The sequence below is a fragment of the Anoplolepis gracilipes genome, chromosome 2 (assembly GCF_047496725.1).
Source record: "Anoplolepis gracilipes chromosome 2, ASM4749672v1, whole genome shotgun sequence".
Taxonomy (NCBI): Eukaryota; Metazoa; Arthropoda; class Insecta; order Hymenoptera; family Formicidae; genus Anoplolepis; species Anoplolepis gracilipes.
Genome location: NC_132971.1, coordinates 22,086,931 through 22,110,064, shown reverse-complemented (window position 1 = coordinate 22,110,064; position 23,134 = coordinate 22,086,931). Strand labels below are relative to the sequence as shown.

The 23,134-nt window shown below is 25.7% G+C and overlaps 3 protein-coding genes and 1 long non-coding RNA gene across 4 annotated transcripts; 3 read left to right on the top strand and 1 right to left on the bottom strand.

Moving 5' to 3' along the window:
- The first annotated feature begins 1,235 nt into the window (after positions 1-1,235).
- LOC140662991 (uncharacterized) lies at positions 1,236-5,324 on the top strand. The gene is made up of 2 exons (XR_012046202.1): positions 1,236-2,798; positions 4,964-5,324. It is a non-coding gene; the product is annotated as an uncharacterized lncRNA (long non-coding RNA).
- A 5,077-nt stretch (positions 5,325-10,401) lies between these two features.
- On the top strand, positions 10,402-15,136 carry LOC140663037 (uncharacterized). Its single transcript, XM_072886888.1, has 2 exons — positions 10,402-12,061; positions 14,222-15,136. The coding sequence occupies exon 1, from the start codon at positions 10,556-10,558 to the stop codon at positions 11,876-11,878; it is 1,323 nt and encodes a 440-aa protein (XP_072742989.1). The 5' UTR covers positions 10,402-10,555; the 3' UTR covers positions 11,879-12,061; positions 14,222-15,136.
- A 1,923-nt stretch (positions 15,137-17,059) lies between these two features.
- On the top strand, positions 17,060-21,277 carry LOC140676404 (glucose dehydrogenase [FAD, quinone]). Its single transcript, XM_072911421.1, has 11 exons — positions 17,060-17,348; positions 17,663-17,862; positions 17,930-18,041; positions 18,144-18,278; positions 18,349-18,467; positions 18,580-18,747; positions 19,033-19,186; positions 19,693-19,853; positions 19,973-20,150; positions 20,248-20,452; positions 20,933-21,277. Exons 1-11 carry the CDS (start codon positions 17,159-17,161, stop codon positions 21,141-21,143), a joined length of 1,833 nt encoding a protein of 610 aa, XP_072767522.1. The 5' UTR covers positions 17,060-17,158; the 3' UTR covers positions 21,144-21,277.
- A 171-nt stretch (positions 21,278-21,448) lies between these two features.
- On the bottom strand, positions 21,449-23,088 carry LOC140676405 (splicing regulator RBM11). The gene is made up of 2 exons (XM_072911422.1): positions 22,791-23,088; positions 21,449-22,308 (listed from the first exon to the last, which is right to left on the bottom strand). Exons 1-2 carry the CDS (start codon positions 22,872-22,874, stop codon positions 21,724-21,726), a joined length of 669 nt encoding a protein of 222 aa, XP_072767523.1. The 5' UTR covers positions 22,875-23,088; the 3' UTR covers positions 21,449-21,723.
- Positions 23,089-23,134: the final 46 nt, after the last annotated feature.

The following is a 23,134-nucleotide window of genomic DNA, read 5'->3' as shown; positions in this document are numbered from 1 at the left end:
AAAAATATAGATTTATTAATAATTCTTTTGGCCGCGATAGGCTATTATAGTTACTATTTCGACTCGGTAACGAGTAGCGGTAATTATAGTTACTTATTAAAAGTAACTTTCCCATCCCTAGAGATATCCATATAAAAAGAAACGATGAAAAATGCACTTCTAAATTACGTAATTCAGTTATTGTTATTATATACTGCTTGCATCTATATTCGGCAATTGTATGATGGATCGCAGTAAAATACATTCTTTTTCACACAGGATACAGTATGAATAATCAGAAATTAAAATGAATATTGATATTCATCGCGTAATCATTACTGCTTCTCAAAACGCCAATATGTTACATTAGACAACATATATAAATTTGCGTCGTACTTAAAATGGTATTTCTATTTAAAATCGCACTCAATTTGTTTTATTTTATTCAATCTTTCTATGGATTTTCTATTGACAAAAGGGATAATGATCGCAATTTGGGGTTTATTATCATTCAAAAAGTATATATTCAGTAAAAATAAATGGTTGTAATGATCTAAAATACGAGTAAAAACGAAAGGAATCCTAAACAAATATCAATATTTTAATATCTGCGATTCTTTCAATTTCACGATATCACGATGCACGCAACCTTAAAATTTCGTGTAATAATATTACGTGTGCGTTGAAGAAACCTTATTTCTATGAATCTCATAAGTATATAACTCTGAAATTTTTAAACGGTAATATTGGACACATAACTTTTGCATTATTATTTAATTGTCATTTTTTATTGAACCTATATCCTTATATGTGTTATCTTCACATTAATTATAGGATTTAAATTTAATATTTAAGAAAGAGCAAATTTAATGAGTTTATTTAGTAAAATGTGAGACGTCTTTTTTTTGTTCTTATCTTCCACTGTAACTGAATGCTATTTTATAAAGTTCCTTGAGCGTTTCTCTCAGTGCGTTACAATTAACTTTGCAGTTCGTTGTACTTATGATATAATTCTGGTACGTTTATTAAATCGCCGAATCATTAATTTCGGATTAATTTTTTTTATTCAAAAAGTACCAGGTGAAAAAGCGACGACACTATTGATCATAATATAAGTGAAATAACAAAACTATATATTATTTACGTCAGCGATTATATCAAATTTATTACCTAAATTTTAAACATAAATAGCAGATATCACTATACGTAAACAGTAAACATCGAGAAAGCGAAAATATTGCCGTTAAGAGTGGATACATGACTTTCAAACAATATTTTTATATAGTTTGGAAAATTCTTCTCAAGAGCAACCACATTTAGTTGCTAGTATAATTTTCAGCGCTTTAAAATCACATATTATATTGCAAAAAGTTTTCAGAGTCTCTCTAAAGTCAGTAATAGTGAAATAAAATTTTGAAATAAAATACAAATAATTTTAAATATAAAATACTCGTCATGTCATCCAACCGCGAAAGGAAAAGGAAAAGAATCCATCTCACGCACCAACAGAAAATTGATGTTCATCAGAAAGCGAATGCAGGTGTCAGTCTAGAAGAAATTGCTGTTAAATATAAAATTCATATATCGACAGTTAGAAAAATAAAGAAGAATATAAAATATGAATCGGTGAAGAAAGGAATAAATCTACAAAGAAAATCATCGCAATCTGTCTCTAATAAGTATAAAGATTTGGACGATATATTAAACAAATGGTATGTAGAGGAGAAAGAATCAGGAAACAAAATTACCTACGAGCTACTTTATACGAAAGCAAAAGAAATCATAAATAATGTTGTAACATCATCACCAAAGAATCTAAGCAATTGGCTGGAAAAATTTGCAAATCGTCACAATATTCAATTACACTTTAGTGAATTTAGTGAATTCCCGTATAAACAAGTGGATCAACAATTGCTTAATTGGTTGCTAGAGCAAATAATAAAACGGGATAATATTTCACAAGAGAAGCTTAAAGAGGAAACAAACAAACTTATGGACAAGTTTGCGGAATCATCAACACGTGAAACAAGAAACAGGTGGCTGAATAGATTTAAAAAATGTCATGAGATTCTAACAAAACCTGATATTTTACAAAATTTCGATAAAAAAAATGATGCGACCAATCTACCTGATTTAGATGAACAACTACTTAAGTGGTTAATAGAACGGAAAAAATCAGGAGATATAATTTCACATAAATGCTTATAGATAAAATATCGGAACTTATGGGCAAATTTAGTGAAACATTAACAGAAAAGGAAAAACAAAGCTGGCTGTGGAGAACTAAGTACCGTTGCCAAAGGTTTAAAATTAAGAAAGAGATTTTGCAAAAAGATAATGATACCGATCAACCTGATGCTGAAACATCAATTAAAAATGTAATAGAGGAAGACATCGTTCTTGAAGAAGGACCTAAAGTGCTAAGTTTTAGTGGAAAATCTGGAAGAGAAGAATATCCAAACCAACAACAAAATATTGTAAGTGTTGAAATTACTGATCAATCTGATGCTGAAACATCAACTAAATATGTAATAGAGGAAGACACTGTTCTTGAGGGAATACCTGAAATGCTAAGTCCTGTAGTGGAAAATATGGATGTGACGGAATATGAAAATGTATTTGTCCAAAAAACCTAACAAAATATATCAATTTTTACGGAATAACTAAAGCGAGAAAATATTAACAACGACTGGGAACAATAATGAAGCAATAGATACGCAGGACATCGAAATTGTTGAAGTTCATCCGAAAGTTCAGAAGAGATTTATACTAAAAATTGCAAACATTTAAAATTATATTTACGCAGAAAAAGACTCAAGGTAAGTTGGTAAAATTTTATGTTTCAATAATAATATTTAAGTTTTTATCACATTATTTTATTATATTAGTTCCATATGTGTAAAATAAAGTATGAATATTTTATACGTAAAACTTAAAATTTAAGCTTTTATGAATATTTTTCTTCACATTGTTTAAAAATGCTGATGTCAAATAAACAATAATTTTTTATACTGTTTGTAACTAATTTTTAAATATAAATTTAATTTATATAAATACCTTAATTATTAAATATAAATTTAATATACCTTATTTATTAAATATAAATTTAATTTATATAATAAGTAATATTTAAAATGTATATAAATAATAATATCTTTTAACTAAAACTTTTTATAATTAATAATTTCAAATTTATGATAGTGTCTACCTGCCAGAAAAAATAATTCAAGAAAAAAAGCTTTTAAAAAATATTAAATTCAGATTTTTACACATATGTTTAAAAGAATAAATATGTTTTAATCGACAAAATTAGAATTTTAATGTATTTTTAATATTAACATTTTGACAGTCTTAAATGAGAAAATGTAGAAAAAATTACATACTAGTTGTATAAACCAAAGAATTTAAATCTCTCAAGTTATTTTCAAGACAGATAAGTATTAAATTCATCAAATTGATATGCAAACAGATAATATACGTATTTATTTTAAATTTAAATAAAAGAATGCCTTTTAGGTATTCAATAAAAAACTTTTCTTTTTAAAAATTTTAATACACAACTGAGAGACTCATTATAGACTTTAAGTAGTGAAAAATATATATTATGATTTCTTTAAAACAAATTTTGATTATTTTTCCACGGCTTTAAACGAATAAAACATATACTTCTATCATATTCAGCAGCTTCAAAACTATAAGAAAACACCTATAAATTACGTTACACTTCTTAAGGCAAAATTTAGCCCATTTTACTCTTTTGTTTTTAAAAATTTTAGTACACAACTGAGAAACTCATTATAGACTTTAAATGTATTTGTAAAAGTTTTATTAAATATTTTTGTGGCATAAATTATATTACTATACAAGTTTTCTCTTTGCTTAATAAATAACGAGTATGTTTTCAAGTTTAAATGGATACATGGAACATATAATTAAAGCTTTAGAAAATTTAATTTTACAAAGGCTGCCAGATCTATACAAAATAAGACTTTAAGTCAATAAAGGCCAGTAACGGAGCCAAACAGCAGTTATTGTTAGTGCGAGCGACTCTGTATTTAACAAAATGCTTAATACATATGAAACTAAATGAATATAAACTTACAAAAAACCAAACGTTTCAATCTCTATTTTGAGATCTCTTCAGTAGAAATTATATAAAAAAAAAAAAACGCAAGAAATGTCAGTCGTGTCGCAATATAAAATTAACGATCATCTTATTAGTAAAAAAATAACTGCCGCACTATGAAATATAAACTATTGTACAAAATCTGTATGTCTGTCAAAATCACGGATAAATAAAGGAGGAAAAATTAAGGAAAACTATCTCGCAAAATAAAAATTAAATAATGTCATACACGCAAGCTAAGTATTATAAAAATTGAAATTCAAAAAATTATATCTCTAAAAAATTAATCACACTATGTAGGAGACGTAATTGTCATGTGAGGCAAACCGTTAAAATTTAAGGAAGGCACTTATATTTATAATCAAAGACCGTTGCGTACTATACATATCTCGAATCTCGCAATCGCCATCTCCCAGCAACGTACACTTGGACTACTTTTTTCCCCTCTCTTTTCACCTTCCATCGTGTTGGCATCATAAAGTATCGATGCACAATGATGCAGTCTAGGGAAGTTGTTGTTAAAGAAAAATAAAAGAAAAAGAGAGAGCATTTTGTTGAATACACAGTTGCTGTTTGGCTCCGTTATTGGCCTTTATTGACTTAAAGTCTTATTTTGTCTAAATCTTAAGAATCTCTTTTTAAACTTGTAATTATTGCTGTTATTTATTAAACTAGATAGTTATAACTATATATATATATATATATTTACATTCTTATCTTATACGCATATATCTTTGATATATTGGAACAATTCCTTTTAAATATTTTTACTTTAATTGTGGACTTTGAATCTAACAAATAGTAAATAATTTTATATATAATATATATGTATAATTTATAATGTGTTATTATTTTTAGCCGACTCACGCTGACGATATAAACTGACAAGACAATTGGAGAGATATATATAAATTTCGCCGAGCTATACTTATATAAATTATGTATCAATGAAAATTATTTAAGTAAGTTTGTGTTTGATATTGTATCACGATTTCGATAGTTTTAATTTTGACGATTTAATAATTGTTTAATTGAGCGGAATTTCTGGATGATGAAATTTACTTCGAAACTGTACGCACTTTGTCTTTGTATTTTGCGTTTTGTAAGGATTATAGACCTGACCGTTTCGATGAATTCTGATATTTATTTAGAAAGCAAGCTAAAAAGACGTATCGTGTTGATGTCATTAATATAAAAAAATTTTCCGTAGACGTAACTTTGTGTAATATTGAAGTTTAAATTAGGAATACATTAAAAAATTATACTTTGAAAAAATAAATAAATTATAAATATAATTAGTTTTTAAATAATGAAAAAAAACAAAAAATGAACTATTTATATAAAATATTAAAAAATTTTAAGTATCTTAATTTTAACATATTGCGCCAAAATAATTAAAAAGTGATAATTTTGTTATTACAAACTAATTATTATTACTATATTATTTTAATTACTCTAGGAAATAGATAATACACATATAATAGATTTATTAAAAAATTTAATTATACTAAATGTTCCTTGATTAAATTTGTATTATTACTGTATAGTTTCTATTCGATTTCTGTTCGATTTGTACTATAATGTTTATATTATATTATTAAAATATTTGTGCTTTTCGTTTTGTGTAAAAAAACAGATATTTCGGAATGATCAAAAATTCATCAGTTTACGTGCTAAAACACGCATTAAAATACATAAGTGAGAAGATTGCCGAAATATTTGTACTAATATGAAGAAACGTGCGACTTCAATTACATAAGATAAAGCTAGAAAAGATTGCGCGGTAGGAGAGTTTGTTTTGTTGCATTTTAAAATTCTAGTAGGTAGGAAGATGCGCCTTCATGTAAGGAACTTAAACATCATTCGTAGAAACTTCGATTAAATTTTTTTGTGTTGATTCAAGGAGTTATTAGTGTGTTATTTACAATCTTCGGCTTGATTTGTTAAAAATGAATGTTTAAATTTTGAGAAATGTTTTGTATATTTTCTTAAAAAATATTTTACTATTAAATAAATGCAGATAAAATAGTTCCTGAGATATTTCTTTTTTTGAGATTAATATTTCATAAAGTTTTGAAACACCGTGAAAATTACTATCGCCGATCACGTGAGTGCGCAATATTTCCTACCTAGTAAGGATAGTTTGCCCAAACTGCTAAGAGAGTTTGCGTAGAGATTTTGTTTATTTTAATGAGAGAAGAGATTAAAATAAATAAAATAAAAAAGATTAAATTTATTCAATTAGTTTTGATCAAACAAAAATACTCTTTATTTTTATCTTATCTACATGTATTTATATTTTATATAAAGATATAAATATATATATATATATATATATATATATATATATATATATAAAATGAAGAGACTAAAATATCTACATAAAATTAAATAATATACACATTTTTCATTTTTTGCAAGATATAATATTTTTCTTTGTGTTTTCTCTTTTCTTCATTCTACTTAATTTTTTTTAAATAGAACAATTTTTTATCTTTACTAGCTTTGTATTATTTTTTATTTTTAATTTATGTTAATAAAATTTATATAAGTAATAATTAAAAACATATATTATTATATAATATTGATATTTTCAAATATATTAATTCTATTAGTGATTTTATTAATGCTTTTGTATTCTTATTAGAACGAAAAAATCTATGTTATATTCCGATGTGAAAGAATCCAAATAAAATTAGAATAGTACGAATTTTTTAATTTTTTTCAGAGATGCAATTAAATTGTTTATTAAACAATTATTTATGGAAATATTTATAAATCTAATTTTATAATTTATTTTATTTTTGTTCTTTTATAAGTTTTATGATTATATTAATAATATAAATGTTTCCTTTTATATTGCTAATTTTTATTATTTAAATTATTCTAATTCAATTAATAATTTTATTTTCATATCAATTGGTGGTTATATTGTAATTTTTAATTTATATTATAATTTTTAATTTAACGAATCCATCAATCGACCGTAACAATAACAGGCTTGCTTATACTCTATATCAGAAAACAATTTCAAAGTTTTATCAGCGCTGAGGGAAGGAAATAGAAAAAAAGTTAGATTTATCTTAAATTTTAATAATTAAAAATAAAAGAATTTTAGAAATTTAAAAATAAAAAAATTAAAATTAAAAAAAAACAGAATTTATGTACGAAACTGATTTCAAATAAATGTCAACATTAAAATCAAACTTTTTATAACTAATGATTTAAAATTTATAATAGTCCCTTATTATACTTGCCAGAAAAGATAATTCCAGAAAAAAAGTTTTTAAAGTATATTAAATTCAATTTTTTTCTCTGATATGTTTAAAGAAATAAATATATTTTAATCGACAGAGTTAGAATTTTAATGTCTTTTTAATATTAATATTTTTACTACCATCTGAAAGGAAAATAAGCAGAAAAGATTACATGCTAGCAGAAAAAGAATTATTCAAATTTCTCAAGCTAGACGGATAAAATGAGGAGTATGCTTTCAAGTTAAAAGTGCCAAAATGGCACATAATTAGATCTTTGGAATCTCTTCCTGAACTCATAACGCTGTTATTTATTAAACTGGATGCTATTATTTTGTCTTATATCTTTAATAAGCAAATCCTTGTAAATATTTTTTAGTTTAATTATAAAAGCTTATTATAACTTTGACTCTGATAAATAGTAAGTACAATAATTTTAATAAAATAATTATTTATGTAAAAGATTACGCGCGATTAATTAATAATATATAATATAAAACATACTAATAAATCTAAAATGTATCATACTTTTGGCTATCAAATTTTTTCTAACTAGATGCATGAAAAATTTCTCTGCAGCCACCTATTTTTGCTGAAGTCACTAGATTATAAAGTACTGCAATTAGGGGAAACATAGCCGCTATTTTGACTCCACGTTACGTCATTTCAATTGTAGAAATGTATTATAATTTTTTTTTTAAATGAGAGAAAATAAAACCATAAATTAAGTAAATAAGTATTTTTTATTTATGCTTTGTATTTGTTACAGACATTTTCATTGCAATATTTCTATATTTATTATCTATATTATATTTATTGTAATTCTGTAATAAAATTATCTATTTTAAGTTGCGCGAAATTAAACAAACATGTACAATATTACAAAATTCATTGCACTAACATATATTCTATAAAAATTAAATTTTGTTAAATTAACACTTAATATTAATAATACTTATAATTATTAAATATTAATCTTTTATTCGCGAAATTTGTCGGTCGCGTTTTTGATATTGATATCGATCGCACAAAAATATGAGTACATTCTAAAGTAAAATATTACAAAGTTTAGAATTAAATATTATCGATCACGCTTAGAAAATATCTGCAGCAAAACAAAATAATTTATCCTTTTAGTCGTATTTAGCGAATTTTATTTCGCGTTAACTAGTGTTTTACTTGTCAGAAGAATCTTGATTTGGTCTAATCGATGGGCTATTTATTCTCTATTGAATGCGACGATAAGTCGATTATAATTAAGGATTATAATTGTCTGCTAAAAAAGATATAGTCTTATTTTTATCACGAATAGATTATATCTTATTTTTGATTGCCAAAGTCGTATAAAATTGTACATTTAAAAATAAATCGGTATTATAGTGTCTACATCCGCGTTCGATTCCTTACTAATATTATAATTACAAATTCTGAAATATGCTCCATGTCGAAATATTTTTATTGTTGTATAAAATATTAATAATCGTATATGGTGCGCACGCACCTTGTGTTCCAATTATTATAGAAATAACGTGTATTACAATTAAATATTATAACCGTCAATTTATTGTACTTATTCATCGTGTACAACGCAAATGCATTTGCAAAACTTAAATCACTTTATCTTCTGATTTAATCATTGGATTAACATTGAAACTTCGTGCATCCTTTAGCGTCGACAAATATTTTCTTCAAAAAGTCTTACAACATATATTCAAATTTTTTTCATTTAATTCAGATATATAATATTTTTTTTAATTGAGAAATATAGATTTATTAATAATTCTTTTGGCCGCGATAGGCAATTATAGTTACTATTTCGACTCGGTAACGAGTAGCGGTAATTATAGTTACTTATTAAAAGTAACTTTCCCATCCTTAGAGATATCCATATAAAAGGAAACGATGAAAAATGTACTTCTAAATTACGTAATTCAGTTATTGTTATTATATACTGCTTGCATCTATATTCGGCAATTGTATGATGGATCGCAGTAAAATACATTCTTTTTCACACAGGATACAGTATGAATAATCAGAAATTAAAATGAATATTGATATTCATCGCGTAATCATTACTGCTTCTCAAAACACCAATATGTTACATTAGACAACATATATAAATTTGCGTCGTATTTAAAATGGTATTTCTATTTAAAATCGCACTCAATTTGTTTTATTTTATTCAATCTTTCTATAGATTTTCTATTGACAAAAGGGATAATGATCGCAATTTGGGGTTTATTATCATTCAAAAAGTATACATTCAGTAAAAATAAATAGTTGTAATGATCTAAAATACGAGTAAAAACGAAAGGAATCCTAAACAAATATCAATATTTTAATATCTGCGATTCTTTCAATTTCACGATATCACGATGCACGCAACCTTAAAATTTCGTGTAATAATATTACGTGTGCGTTGAAGAAACCTTATTTCTATGAATCTCATAAGTATATAACTCTGAATTTTTTAAACGGTAATATTGGACACATAACTTTTGCATTATTATTTAATTGTCATTTTTTATTTAACCTATATCCTTATATGTGTTATCTTCACATTAATTATAGGATTTAAATTTAATATTTAAGAAAGGGCAAATTTAATGAGTTTATTTAGTAAAATGTGAGACGTCTTTTTTTTGTTCTTATCTTCCACTGTAACTGAATGCTATTTTATAAAGTTCCTTGAGCGTTTCTCTCAGTGCGTTACGTAAAGTTAATTAACTTTGCAGTTCGTTGTACTTATGATATAATTCTGGTACGTTTATTAAATCGCCGAATCATTAATTTCGGATTAATTTTTTTTATTCAAAAAGTACCAGGTGAAAAAGCGACGACACTATTCATCATAATATAAGTAAAATAACAAAACTATATATTATTTACGTCAGCGATTATATCAAATTTATTACCTAAATTTTAAACATAAATAGCAGATATCACTATACGTAAACAGTAAACATCGAGAAAGCGAAAATATTGCCGTTAAGAGTGGATACATGACTTTCAAACAATATTTTTATTTAGTTTGGAAAATTCTTCTCAAGAGCAAGTACATTTAGTTGTTAGTATAATTTTCATTTAAAATCTCATATTATATTGCAAAAAGTTTTCAGAGTCTCTCTAAAGTCAGTAATAGTGAAATAAAATTTTGAAATAAAATACAAATAATTTTAAATATAAAATACTCGTCATGTCATCCAAGCGTAAAACGAGAAAGGAAATAATCCGACTCACGAACCAACAGAAAATTGAAATTCATCAGAAAGCGAATGCAGGTGTCAGTCTAAATAAAATTGCTGTTAAATATAAAATGCATATATCGACAATTAGTAAAATAAAGAACAATATAAAATATGAATCGGTGAAGGTAGGAGTAAATCTACAAAGAAAATCATTGCACTCTGTCTCTAATAAGTATAAAGATTTGGACGATATATTAAACAAATGGTATGTAGAGGAGAAAGAATCAGGAAACAAAATTACCTACGAGCTACTTTATACGAAAGCAAAAGAAATCATAAATAATGTTGGGACATCATCACCAAAGAATCTAAACAATTGGCTGGGAAAATTTGCAAATCGTCACAATATTCAATTACACTTTAGTGAATTCCCGTTTAAACAAGTGGATCAACAATTGCTTAATTGGTTGCTAGAGCAAATAATAAAACGGGATAATATTTCACAAGAGAAGCTTAAAGAGGAAACAAACAAACTTATGGACAAGTTTGCGGAATCATCAACACGTGAAACAAGAAACAGGTGGCTGAATAGATTTAAAAAATGTCATGAGATTCTAACAAAACCTGATATTTTACAAAATTTCGATAAAAAAAATGATGCGACCAATCTACCTGATTTAGATGAACAACTACTTAAGTGGTTAATAGAACGGAAAAAATCAGGAGATATAATTTCACATAAAATGCTTATAGATAAAATATCGGAACTTATGGGCAAATTTAGTGAAACATTAACAGAAAAGGAAAAACAAAGCTGGCTGTGGAGAACTAAGTACCGTTGCCAAAGGTTTAAAATTAAGAAAGAGATTTTGCAAAAAGATAATGATACCGATCAACCTGATGCTGAAACATCAATTAAAAATGTAATAGAGGAAGACATCGTTCTTGAAGAAGAACCTAAAGTGCTAAGTTTTAGTGGAAAATCTGGAAGAGAAGAATATCCAAACCAACAACAAAATATTGTAAGTGTTGAATTTACTGATCAATCTGATGCTGAAACATCATTTAAAATTGTAATAGAGGAAGACGTTTTTCTTGGGGAAATACCTAACGTGCTAAGTCCTATTAGAAAATCTGGAAGAGAAGAATATTTAAACCAACAGCAAAATATTGTAAATGTTGAAATTACTGACCAATCTGATGCTGAAACATCAACTAAATATGTAATAGAGGAAGACACTGTCCTTGAGGGAATACCTGAAATGCTAAGTCCTGTAGTGGAAAATATGGATGTGACGGAATATGAAAATGTATTTGTCCAAAAAACCTAACAAAATATATCAATTTTTACGGAATAACTAAAGCGAGAAAATATTAACAACGACTGGGAACAATAATGAAGCAATAGATACGCAGGACATCGAAATTGTTGAAGTTCATCTGAAAGTTCAGCAGAGATTTATACTAAAAATTGCAAACATTTAAAATTATATTTACGCAGAAAAAGACTCAAGGTAAGTTGGTAAAATTTTATGTTTCAATAATAATATTTAAGTTTTTATCACATTATTTTATTATATTAGTTCTATATGTGTAAAATAAAGTATGAATATTTTATACGTAAAACTTAAAATTTAAGCTTTTATGAATATTTTTCTTCACATTGTTTAAAAATGCTAATGTCAAATAAACAATAATTTTTTATACTGTTTGTAACTAATTTTTAAATATAAATTTAATTTATATAAATACCTTAATTATTAAATATAAATTTAATATACCTTATTTATTAAATATAAATTTAATTTATATAATAAGTAATATTTAAAATGTATATAAATAATAATATCTTTTAACTAAAACTTTTTATAATTAATAATTTCAAATTTATGATAGTGTCTACCTGCCAGAAAAAATAATTCAAGAAAAAAAGCTTTTAAAAAATATTAAATTCAGATTTTTACACATATGTTTAAAAGAATAAATATGTTTTAATCGACAAAGTTAGAATTTTAATGTATTTTTAATATTAACATTTTGACTGTCTGAAATGAGAAAATGTAGAAAAAATTACATACTAGTTGTATAAACAAAAGAATTCAAATCTCTCAAGTTATTTTCAAGACAGATAAGTATTAAATTCATCAAATTGATATGCAAACAGATAATATACGTATTTATTTTAAATTTAAATAAAAGAATGCCATTTAGGTATTCAATAAAAAACTTTTCTTTTTAAAAATTTTAATACACAACTGAGAGACTCATTATAGACTTTAAGTAGTGAAAAATATATATTATGATTTCTTTAAAACAAATTTTGATTATTTTTCCACGGCTTTAAACGAATAAAACATATACTTCTATCATATTCAGCAGCTTCAAAACTATAAGAAAACACCTATAAATTACGTTACACTTCTTAAGGCAAAATTTAGCCCATTTTACTCTTTTGTTTTTAAAAATTTTAGTACACAACTGAGAAACTCATTATAGACTTTAAATGTATTTGTAAAAGTTTTATTAAATATTTTTGTGGCATAAATTATATTACTATACAAGTTTTCTCTTTGCTTAATAAATAACGAGTATGTTTTCAAGTTTAAATGGATACATGGAACATATAATTAAAGCTTTAGAAAATTTAATTTTACAAAGGCTGCCAGATCTATACAAAATAAGACTTTAAGTCAATAAAGGCCAGTAACGGAGCCAAACAGCAGTTATTGTTAGTGCGAGCGACTCTGTATTTAACAAAATGCTTAATACATATGAAACTAAATGAATATAAAGTTACTAAAAACCAAACGTTTCAATCTCTATTTTGAGATCTCTTCAGTAGAAATTATATAAAAAAAAAAAAACGCAAGAAATGTCGGTCGTGTCGCAATATAAAATTAACGATCATCTTATTAGTAAAAAAATAACTGCCGCACTATGAAATATAAACTATTGTACAAAATCTGTATGTCTGTCAAAATCACGGATAAATAAAGGAGGAAAAATTAAGGAAAACTCGCAAAATAAAAATTAAATAATGTCATACACGCAAGCTAAGTATTATAAAAATTACAATTCAAAAAATTATATCTCTAAAAAATTAACCACACTATGTAGGAGACGTAATTGTAATGTGAGGCAAACCGTTAAAATTGATGGAGGTGACTTATATTTATAATCAAAGACCGTTGCGTACTATACATATCTCGAATCTCGCAATCGCCATCTCCCAGCAACGTACACTTGGACTACTTTTTTTCCCCTCTCTTTTCACCTTCCATCGTGTTGGCATCGTAAAGTATCGATGCACAATGATGCAGTCTAGGAAAGTTGTTGCTAAAGAAAAATAAAAGAAAAAGAGAGAGCATTTTGTTGAATACACAGTTGCTGTTTGGCTCCGTTATTGGCCTTTATTGACTTAAAGTCTTATTTTGTCTAAATCTTAAGAATCTCTTTTTAAACTTGTAATTATTGCTGTTATTTATTAAACTAGATAGTTATAACTATATATATATATATATTTACATTCTTATCTTATACGCATATATCTTTGATATATTGGAACAATTCCTTTTAAATATTTTTACTTTAATTGTGGACTTTGAATCTAACAAATAGTAAATAATTTTATATATAATATATATGTATAATTTATAATGTGTTATTATTTTTAGCCGACTCACGCTGACGATATAAACTGACAAGACAATTGGAGAGATATATATAAATTTCGCCGAGCTATACTTATATAAATTATGTATCAATGAAAATTATTTAAGTAAGTTTGTGTTTGATATTGTATCACGATTTCGATAGTTTTAATTTTAACGATTTAATAATTGTTTAATTGAGCGGAATTTCTGGATGATGAAATTTACTTCGAAACTGTACGCACTTTGTCTTTGTATTTTGCGTTTTGTAAGGATTATAGACCTGACCGTTTCGATGAATTCTGATATTTATTTAGAAAGCAAGCTAAAAAGACGTATCGTGTTGATGTCATTAATATAAAAAAATACATATAACTGAGAAGATTGCCGAAATATTTGTACTAATATGAAGAAACGTGCGACTTCAATTACATAAGATAAAGCTAGAAAAGATTGCGCGGTAGGAGAGTTTGTTTTGTTGCATTTTAAAATTCTAGTAGGTAGGAAGATGCGCCTTCATGTAAGGAACTTAAACATCATTCGTAGAAACTTCGATTAAATTTTTTTGTGTTGATTCAAGGAGTTATTAGTGTGTTATTTACAATCTTCGGCTTGATTTGTTAAAAATGAATGCTTAAATTTTGAGAAATGTTTTGTATATTTTCTTAAGAAATATTTTACTATTAAATAAATGCAGATAAAATAGTTCCTGAGATATTTCTTTTTTTGAGATTAATATTTCATAAAGTTTTGAAACACCGTGAAAATTACTATCGCCGATCACGTGAGTGCGCAATATTTCCTACCTAGTAAGGATAGTTTGCCCAAACTGCTAAGAGAGTTTGCGTAGAGATTTAGTTTATTTTAATGAGAGAAGAGATTAAAATAAATAAAATAAAAGAGATTAAATTTATTCAATTAGTTTTGATCAAACAAAAATACTCTTTATTTTTATCTTATCTACATGTATTTATATTTTATATAAAGATATAAATATATATATATATATATATATATATATATATATAAAATGAAGAGACTAAAATATCTACATAAAATGAAATAATATACACATTTTTCATTTTTTGCAAGATATAATATTTTTCTTTGTGTTTTCTTTTTTCTTCATTCTACTTAATTTTTTTTAAATAGAACAATTTTTTATCTTTACTAACTTTGTATTATTTTTTATTTTTAATTTATGTTAATAAAATTTATATAAGTAATAATTAAAAACATATATTATTATATAATATTGATATTTTTAAATATATTAATTCTATTAGTGATTTTATTAATGCTTTTTTATCCTTATTAGAACGAAAAAATCTATGTTATATTCCGATGTGAAAGAATCCAAATAAAATTAGAATAGTACGAATTTTTTAATTTTTTTCAGAGATGCAATTAAATTGTTCATTAAACAATTATTTATGGAAGTATTTATAAATCTAATTTTATAATTTATTTTATTTTTGTCCTTTTATAAGTTTTATGATTATATTAATAATATAATTGTTTCCTTTTATATTACTAATTTTTATTATTTAAATTATTCTAATTCAATTAATAATTATATTTTCATATCAATTGGTGGTTATATTGTAATTTTTAATTTATATTATAATTTTTAATTTAACGAATCCATCAATCGACCGTAACAATAAGTAACAGGCTTGCTTATACTTTATATCAAAAAACAATTTCAAAGTTTTATCAGCGCTGAGGGGAGGAAATAGAAAAAAAGTTAGATTTATCTTAAATTTTAATAATTAAAAATAAAAGAATTTTAGAAATTTAAAAATAAAAAAATTAAAATTTAAAAAAAACAGAATTTATATACGAAACTGATTTCAAATAAATGTCAACATTAAAATCAAACTTTTTATAACTAATGATTTGAAATTTATAATAGTCCCTTATTATACTTGCCAGAAAAGATAATTCGAGAAAAAAAGCTTTTAAAGTATATTAAATTCAATTTTTTTCTCTGATATGTTTAAAGAAATAAATATATTTTAATCGACAGAGTTAGAATTTCAATGTCTTTTTAATATTAATATTTTTACTACCATCTGAAAGGAAAATACGCAGAAAAGATTACATGCTAGCAGAAAAAGAATTATTCAAATTTCTCTAGCTAGACGGATAAAATGAGGAGTATGCTTCCAAGTTAAAAGTGCCAAAATGGCACATAATTAGATCTTTGGAATCTCTTCCTGAACTCATAACGCTGTTATTTATTAAACTGGATGCTATTATTTTGTCTTATATCTTTGATAAGCAAATCCTTGTAAATATTTTTTAGTTTAATTATAAAAGCTTATTATAACTTTGAATCTGATAAATAGTAAGTACAATAATTTTAATAAAATAATTATTTATGTAAAAGATTACGCACGATTAATTAATAATATATAATATAAAACATACTAATAAATCCATAATGTTTCATACTTTTGAGATCCACAATTGTGGATCTAGCACGAACTTGAACCAATCGGTTGTTTTACCATGGCATGGAAAGTGGATTCAGCCATGTAGTTTTATCGATCCATAAAATGGAGCTGGCAGCATGTTTTTGAAAATTTTATTTCCTATTTTTCAAAAAATCGCTCTTTAGGAACCTGCAGATGATGTTGCTGATTAGAGAGATAAGAATAATACTATAATTTTTTTTCAATTTTTTTCTATATTTTAGCCATAATGCGTAAAATACATAGAGATATTATATATATCTCTATGGTAAAATACGAATCTGTAGTTTGCAGCCGGCTGATAGGAGTCTCCACAGTGCCTCCTGTCAACCCTTGACCCTTGATTCGCCTACTATATTTTTATATTTCTATGGTTTCAGCAGAAAGCTCGCGCATCGTACGCATGTGTGTTATCTGTTATGGAATTTATTATTACATATTTGAAAAATAGAATTTTTTAATGAGAAGAGGATATGTCTTTTGAATGGTCTTCCTTTATCTTAGCGTCAATTTAATTAAAATGTTTCTTTTTACAAAATCGCTATTATTTATTTTCACTGGCACATCTATAACGCTATTTCTTTTTTATATTCATTTTGCATATATGTTGGACTTATATTTACAATGGTTCTACAACAATGTCCGTGATATGCAAGAGTACGATTATATTGTTGGTGAGCTATACGATCTAGAATAAAAATTGAAACCGAAATAATAAAATATATAAATATAAAAGCAAATATATTATCTAAAAACTTTATTTATAGCTTGTTTATTTATTTTTTCTGAATATATCAAATTAGTGTATATTTTTTAATTGGAAATGATTCTTTCAATAACTTGCGGAACAATAATTGATTCCATTTTTTTTAAATATTTATTCCTGTATGTATTTAACATTTACAAAACTATTGTTATTTTATTTTAATTTATTCTACTTTAAAAACAATAATGTTTATTTCTATATATCTAATCAGAATAATTACAGTTGGTGCTGGAAGTGCGGGTACAATTCTGGCAACACAGCTAGCAGAGGACAAACAAAGTGTATTATTGCTAGAAACAGGTGGTACTGCACCATTTTTTCTCGATATACCACTCTTGGCACCAATGATTCAAAAAACTGCCTATGATTGGCAGTATATTACTGTTCCTCAAGAGCATGCGTGTAAAGGTTTAATTAACAATGTAAATACATGTTTTGAAATGTTTATCGAAAAGTCTTGCATATATATTGTCACAAAGATTTTTACAGCAAAGCAGATGGCCTAGAGGTAAAATTGTTGGGGGAACAAGTCGCTTAAATTATATGGCTTATGTATTGGGACATAGACAGGACTATGAAACATGGTTTCCAGATTTTATGGGTACGTAAGAAACTTTAATTTAATCCATATAATTTAGATTCAAAGATATATTTAAATTATATTTAAATTTGCACTATATAAATTTTATCTAATTATTTTTAGAATCAATTGTAGAGAATAATAAATTAGTGAGCATTGATGAATTAAGATGGAGCTCTGATTTTGCTGATGTATTTTTAAAAGCAGTAAAAGAATTAAATCATAATATAGGCGACATGAATTTGCAATTGGATACAGGTATCTCTTTTTATATAAAATATTTTAGTTGCATGTTACATTCTTATCTATAATGATGTCTATTATTTAGGTTTTATGAAAGCTCAATTGACAATGGAAAATGGCAGACGATGGAGTTCAGACAAAGTTCTACACCAGAAATCTAATTATCCCAACCTGACCATACTTACTCATGCACGTGCCACTAAAGTAAGCCTGTTGTAAAGGTTATTACTTTTCTATTGTATATTGCTATATACAATAGAAAATTTGTCTCAACGAGACAAATTAAATATGATTAACTAATTAATTATTATTAAAGGTATTAGTGAATTTAGATAAAGCTGAAGGGATTGAATTTCTTAGATTTGGTAATAAATATACAGCGATAGCAGAAAAAGAAATTATTTTAAGTGCTGGTGTAATTGAGAGCCCAAAGTTATTAATGTTATCTGGAATTGGACCAAAGAAGCACTTGAAGGATTTAAATGTAAGTAAGTCTTTAGTACGTAACTCAAAATGTATATATTTCTCTTACAATTTATAGTTTATATCGTAAGCTTTATTTTATTATAAAGAAAATTTTAGAAAAACACTATATGTATATGATATATTTATACACGAGTCATAACACATAACTTACATTAATAATGTCACAAAATTTGCTTATTTTTCAAAACAAGATACAGAATACTTATACAATCTGATAAGAGTCATTTATTTACTTATTATTTTCTATTACATTGTTACTTCTATATTAATTATTATCATTTAGATTAGTGTGATCAATGATTTGCCAGTTGGTCAAAATTTGATGGATCATATATTAACTGGTCTCGATTTAATCATGCTTAATACAACCCTTGGACTGAATCTTTTTGATGTCACTAATCCTATGTCAGCTCTTAATTACTTCTTTTTTGGGAAAGGTAAGAATATGTTAATACAAATATTATTCTGTTCAAAAAATATCCGACTTTAATTTTACTCGAAAACTTTGTGGTAACGCTGCTCAACGAATTCCGTTATCGTACGTGAAAAAAATAATGAGCACGTTTTACACAACTACACATAGGTATGACTGCATGGCAGTGACTCACTCGAGTTTGAAAAAAAGTCTTGCATGCACAGGAAGGTTCGCCATCAGACTCTGTGAATTTTGTTTTTCGATTCCAACTGGTTTCCGAGAAAAAAAAATAAAGTCTTATACTTTTTGAACAGAGTAATAAAGCAAAGCTGCATGTAAATGCACATAATCATGCCTTTTTCACAGGCTACAATGTTTTTTCCGCTTTTAGATTATCAAATGACTAGTTTATAGCAGCTGATAAAACAGTAGTATAACCATGAACAATTTCCATAACGCACATATGTGTATTACGATCATTACATTTTAACATACTTTATTGTAGAGATAATTCATCGGTTTATTTAGGACCATGGACATCAGCGGGAGTCGAAGTAATAGGAACTTTTTACAGTGCTTTACATACAAATAAAACCGGAATACCAGATTTGCAATTAATGGTATTACCTCTTGGAGCGGCAAAAGACTATGGCTTTATTCTCAAAAGAGCAATGGGAATTTCCGATGAGGTATACAAAATAAAAAAAAAAAAAGAGATACAGAATAGAAAATAGACTGAACTAAAGACCAGAAAAAAGTTCAAATACTTTTTATAAAAAATCTTATTTTTCTATATTGTGTTCTCTAGGTTTACAACAAATATTTCGCTTCTCTTTCACATGAAAATACAATTACAATCGCGCCTGTTTTACTACATCCTAAGAGTAGCGGAGAATTACGATTACAAAGTAGCAATCCCTTTGATGAACCATTAATTGATCCAAAATACTTATCGAACAAAGAAGATATTGACACTCTCGTAGAAGGTAATTAAATGCATATATGATATATTAATAGATAAAACATATATACCTGCAAATATAACAATCCTCTCGAAGCAATGTTTAATGTATAAATGTTTAGGGTTGTATTTTATAAAGAAGCTTTTGAAGACAAGTGCTTTGAGAAGTTTTGGCGCGTCTCTCAACAGAAAATCTTTTCCTGGTTGTGAAAATCATACATTTGACACCAGAGAGTATTGGAAATGTTATGTGCAACATTTAACACTGACATCTTATCATCCAGTTGGTACATGCCGTATAAACGGCGTTGTTGATAAATCATTCAGGTATTTACTTCATGAAATTAAAACTACTGTAATTAGAAGAAAATAAAAGAATAATACGAATCAAAAGTAAGATGTATAAGTGTAATATCGTGCATGCTTAATTCAACATTGAAAGACTAATAAACAGGAAAAAAATTTCAATTTTTATCTTAAAGGATCAATTCAAAAGAAAAACTATATTAATATGAAGTCAAAATCGAAAATTATAATAAATTTTCATAGAGAAAATATAACAAGTTTTTATAGAGGATTTTTAGAAAGAATACAACTAATAAGATAATACATCTAATGATTTCTAAAATAAAAATTCAAATTCATTGTTTTTATCTACTAATCATATAACAATGACCGATGTATACGCTTTTATTATCTTACAATTGATTCATATTAGATTTTGTGTTAAATGTTCGAAATTTTTCTCATTTTATTATCATTAAATTCTTATCGCGTATATGCAAATATTATCTTCGTATGTTATAGAGTTTACAATATGAAAAATTTGTATGTGGTGGATGCATCAGTCATTCCATATTTACCAAGTGGAAATATCAATGCTGTTGTACTTATGTTAGCTCAAAAAGCTGCCCATATTATTAAAGAAAGTAAAAGGATAGAAGAGAAAAAAAACATACAAAGGCTGTACAAATCATACAACATTTGTTATGTATTTAATGTTTGTATGGATATGTGAAGTATCACATATCCATAAATACAAAATTAAACCTATAAATAATTAAAATGGCTTATTGATATAATTATATAATTGGGATGCGCATGAAAAATTGATTGTTAATAGTGATACATTTATTGATGTAATAATAGACAGTAACACAAAGTTTTCCTTATATTAAATAATCTTTAACTTAAATCATTAATGTGAACATATACTTTTCCTTTGCAATATATAAATTTTTCTTAATAGATAATGTTAAAAATGTGGCAAAAACACATTTATTTGTTTCAGCAATTTATATAGAAACTGCTTATATAACACATATTGTGGCATATATTATGTAATTATATTATATTTATTATATTTATTACAAAACAGAATTGTAAATAGTCTTATAAATAATATAATTATAAATATTTACAAAATTATAATTATATACTGAAAATTGACAATCATTGATAATAAAATTATCATATCAATAAATGTATTTATTTCAGGATAAAATAAAAGAAAAAAAATAACTAAATCTGTACTTATTATGTGAAATTTAGAAATTAATTGAAAATCCAATTAGCGATAACGGATAAAAAAATATTTATCAATTAGTCCATTTTTTTCTATTGTCATTATATCGAGAATAGCCATTGAAACGGTGACTGTTCCAATTATCTCTATTATGGTATGACCTTTCATCTCTATAATGATCATTTCGTTCTCTGCTTTTTGCCCTATCTTTATCCCTCTCTCTATCTCTCTCTCGATTTCTGTCTCTGTTCCTCTCTTGTTTTCTATCTCTGTTCCTTACATAAGGATGATTTCTTCTAGTTCTATCGTCATTGCCACAGTTTACATCTAATTGTCTTGGATATGTCGGAACATTTTGTGAAATATGTTCAAAAAACATTGGACCCCCATTTTGCGGTGGATAATTTCCCAAAAGCATTTGCTGTCCTAATTCTAGCATATGATTTATATTGCGAACAGGATTCGAAGATTGTTCCACTTGTTGTGACTCAACATTATTTCTCAATTTCATATTAAGAGTACGATTGTACAGTTCTGTACCATCGAATAAACGTAAAGCATATTCCACAGAATGTATATGTTTATACGTGACAAATGCAAATGGTCTTTGTTTGCCATCACGATCTTTAGGAATGCTTATTTTTTGTACAGGGCCTCCCTAATATAACAACAAAGATATTCACACAAACTTTATCTATAATTTACATTTAATAGTTTATTATTTTTAAAAACAATATTTTTTTAAATCTTGAAAGTATCCAGTGCTTTATATTTGCACTATAAATACAAATATAATGATGTATTCAAATCAAACATTACAATTAAAAATTAGCAAATAAATTGTATAATTTGGAAGAAATATTATGTTTTACTATTCAAATAATTGTGTGCAAAAAGGATAATAATGATACTAAAATACAATAATACTATAATAGCTATAAAATACATATATAACATATTGTGCAATTTATGTTAATAACAAAAAGTTAATTCTTTAAATAATAGCTAGAGAGAAAAAACTTTTATCTTTACATAAAGAATATTGAAAGAAATATTAATAGATATATATATATATATATATAAATATAAATATTTATGTATTTAATTTCTAATATTATTATACGTATAATATATACTAACTTGTAGAAATAATTCATAGAGAATATCCTCAGTTATTTTTTCGCTTAGATTTCCGCAATAAAGTGTGCGTGCATTCTCATCCATTTTAAAATATAAGCAAAATTTTCTTTCGCTCTTACTTTACCAACAGATCGATTTATCAGGAATCTTCCTTGTGTCTTTGCTAATTTCTCTATGTGTACTATTTTCATAGAGAAACTTCCAAAAATTATCGTATTTTATACTATTTTACACCATTAGGTTGGAAAAATATTCTCTTTCCTCTTTCTCTCTCTTTCTCACTCTTCTCTCTCTCTCTCCTCTCTCTCTCTCTCTCTCTCCGAATCATGATATGTACATAAATA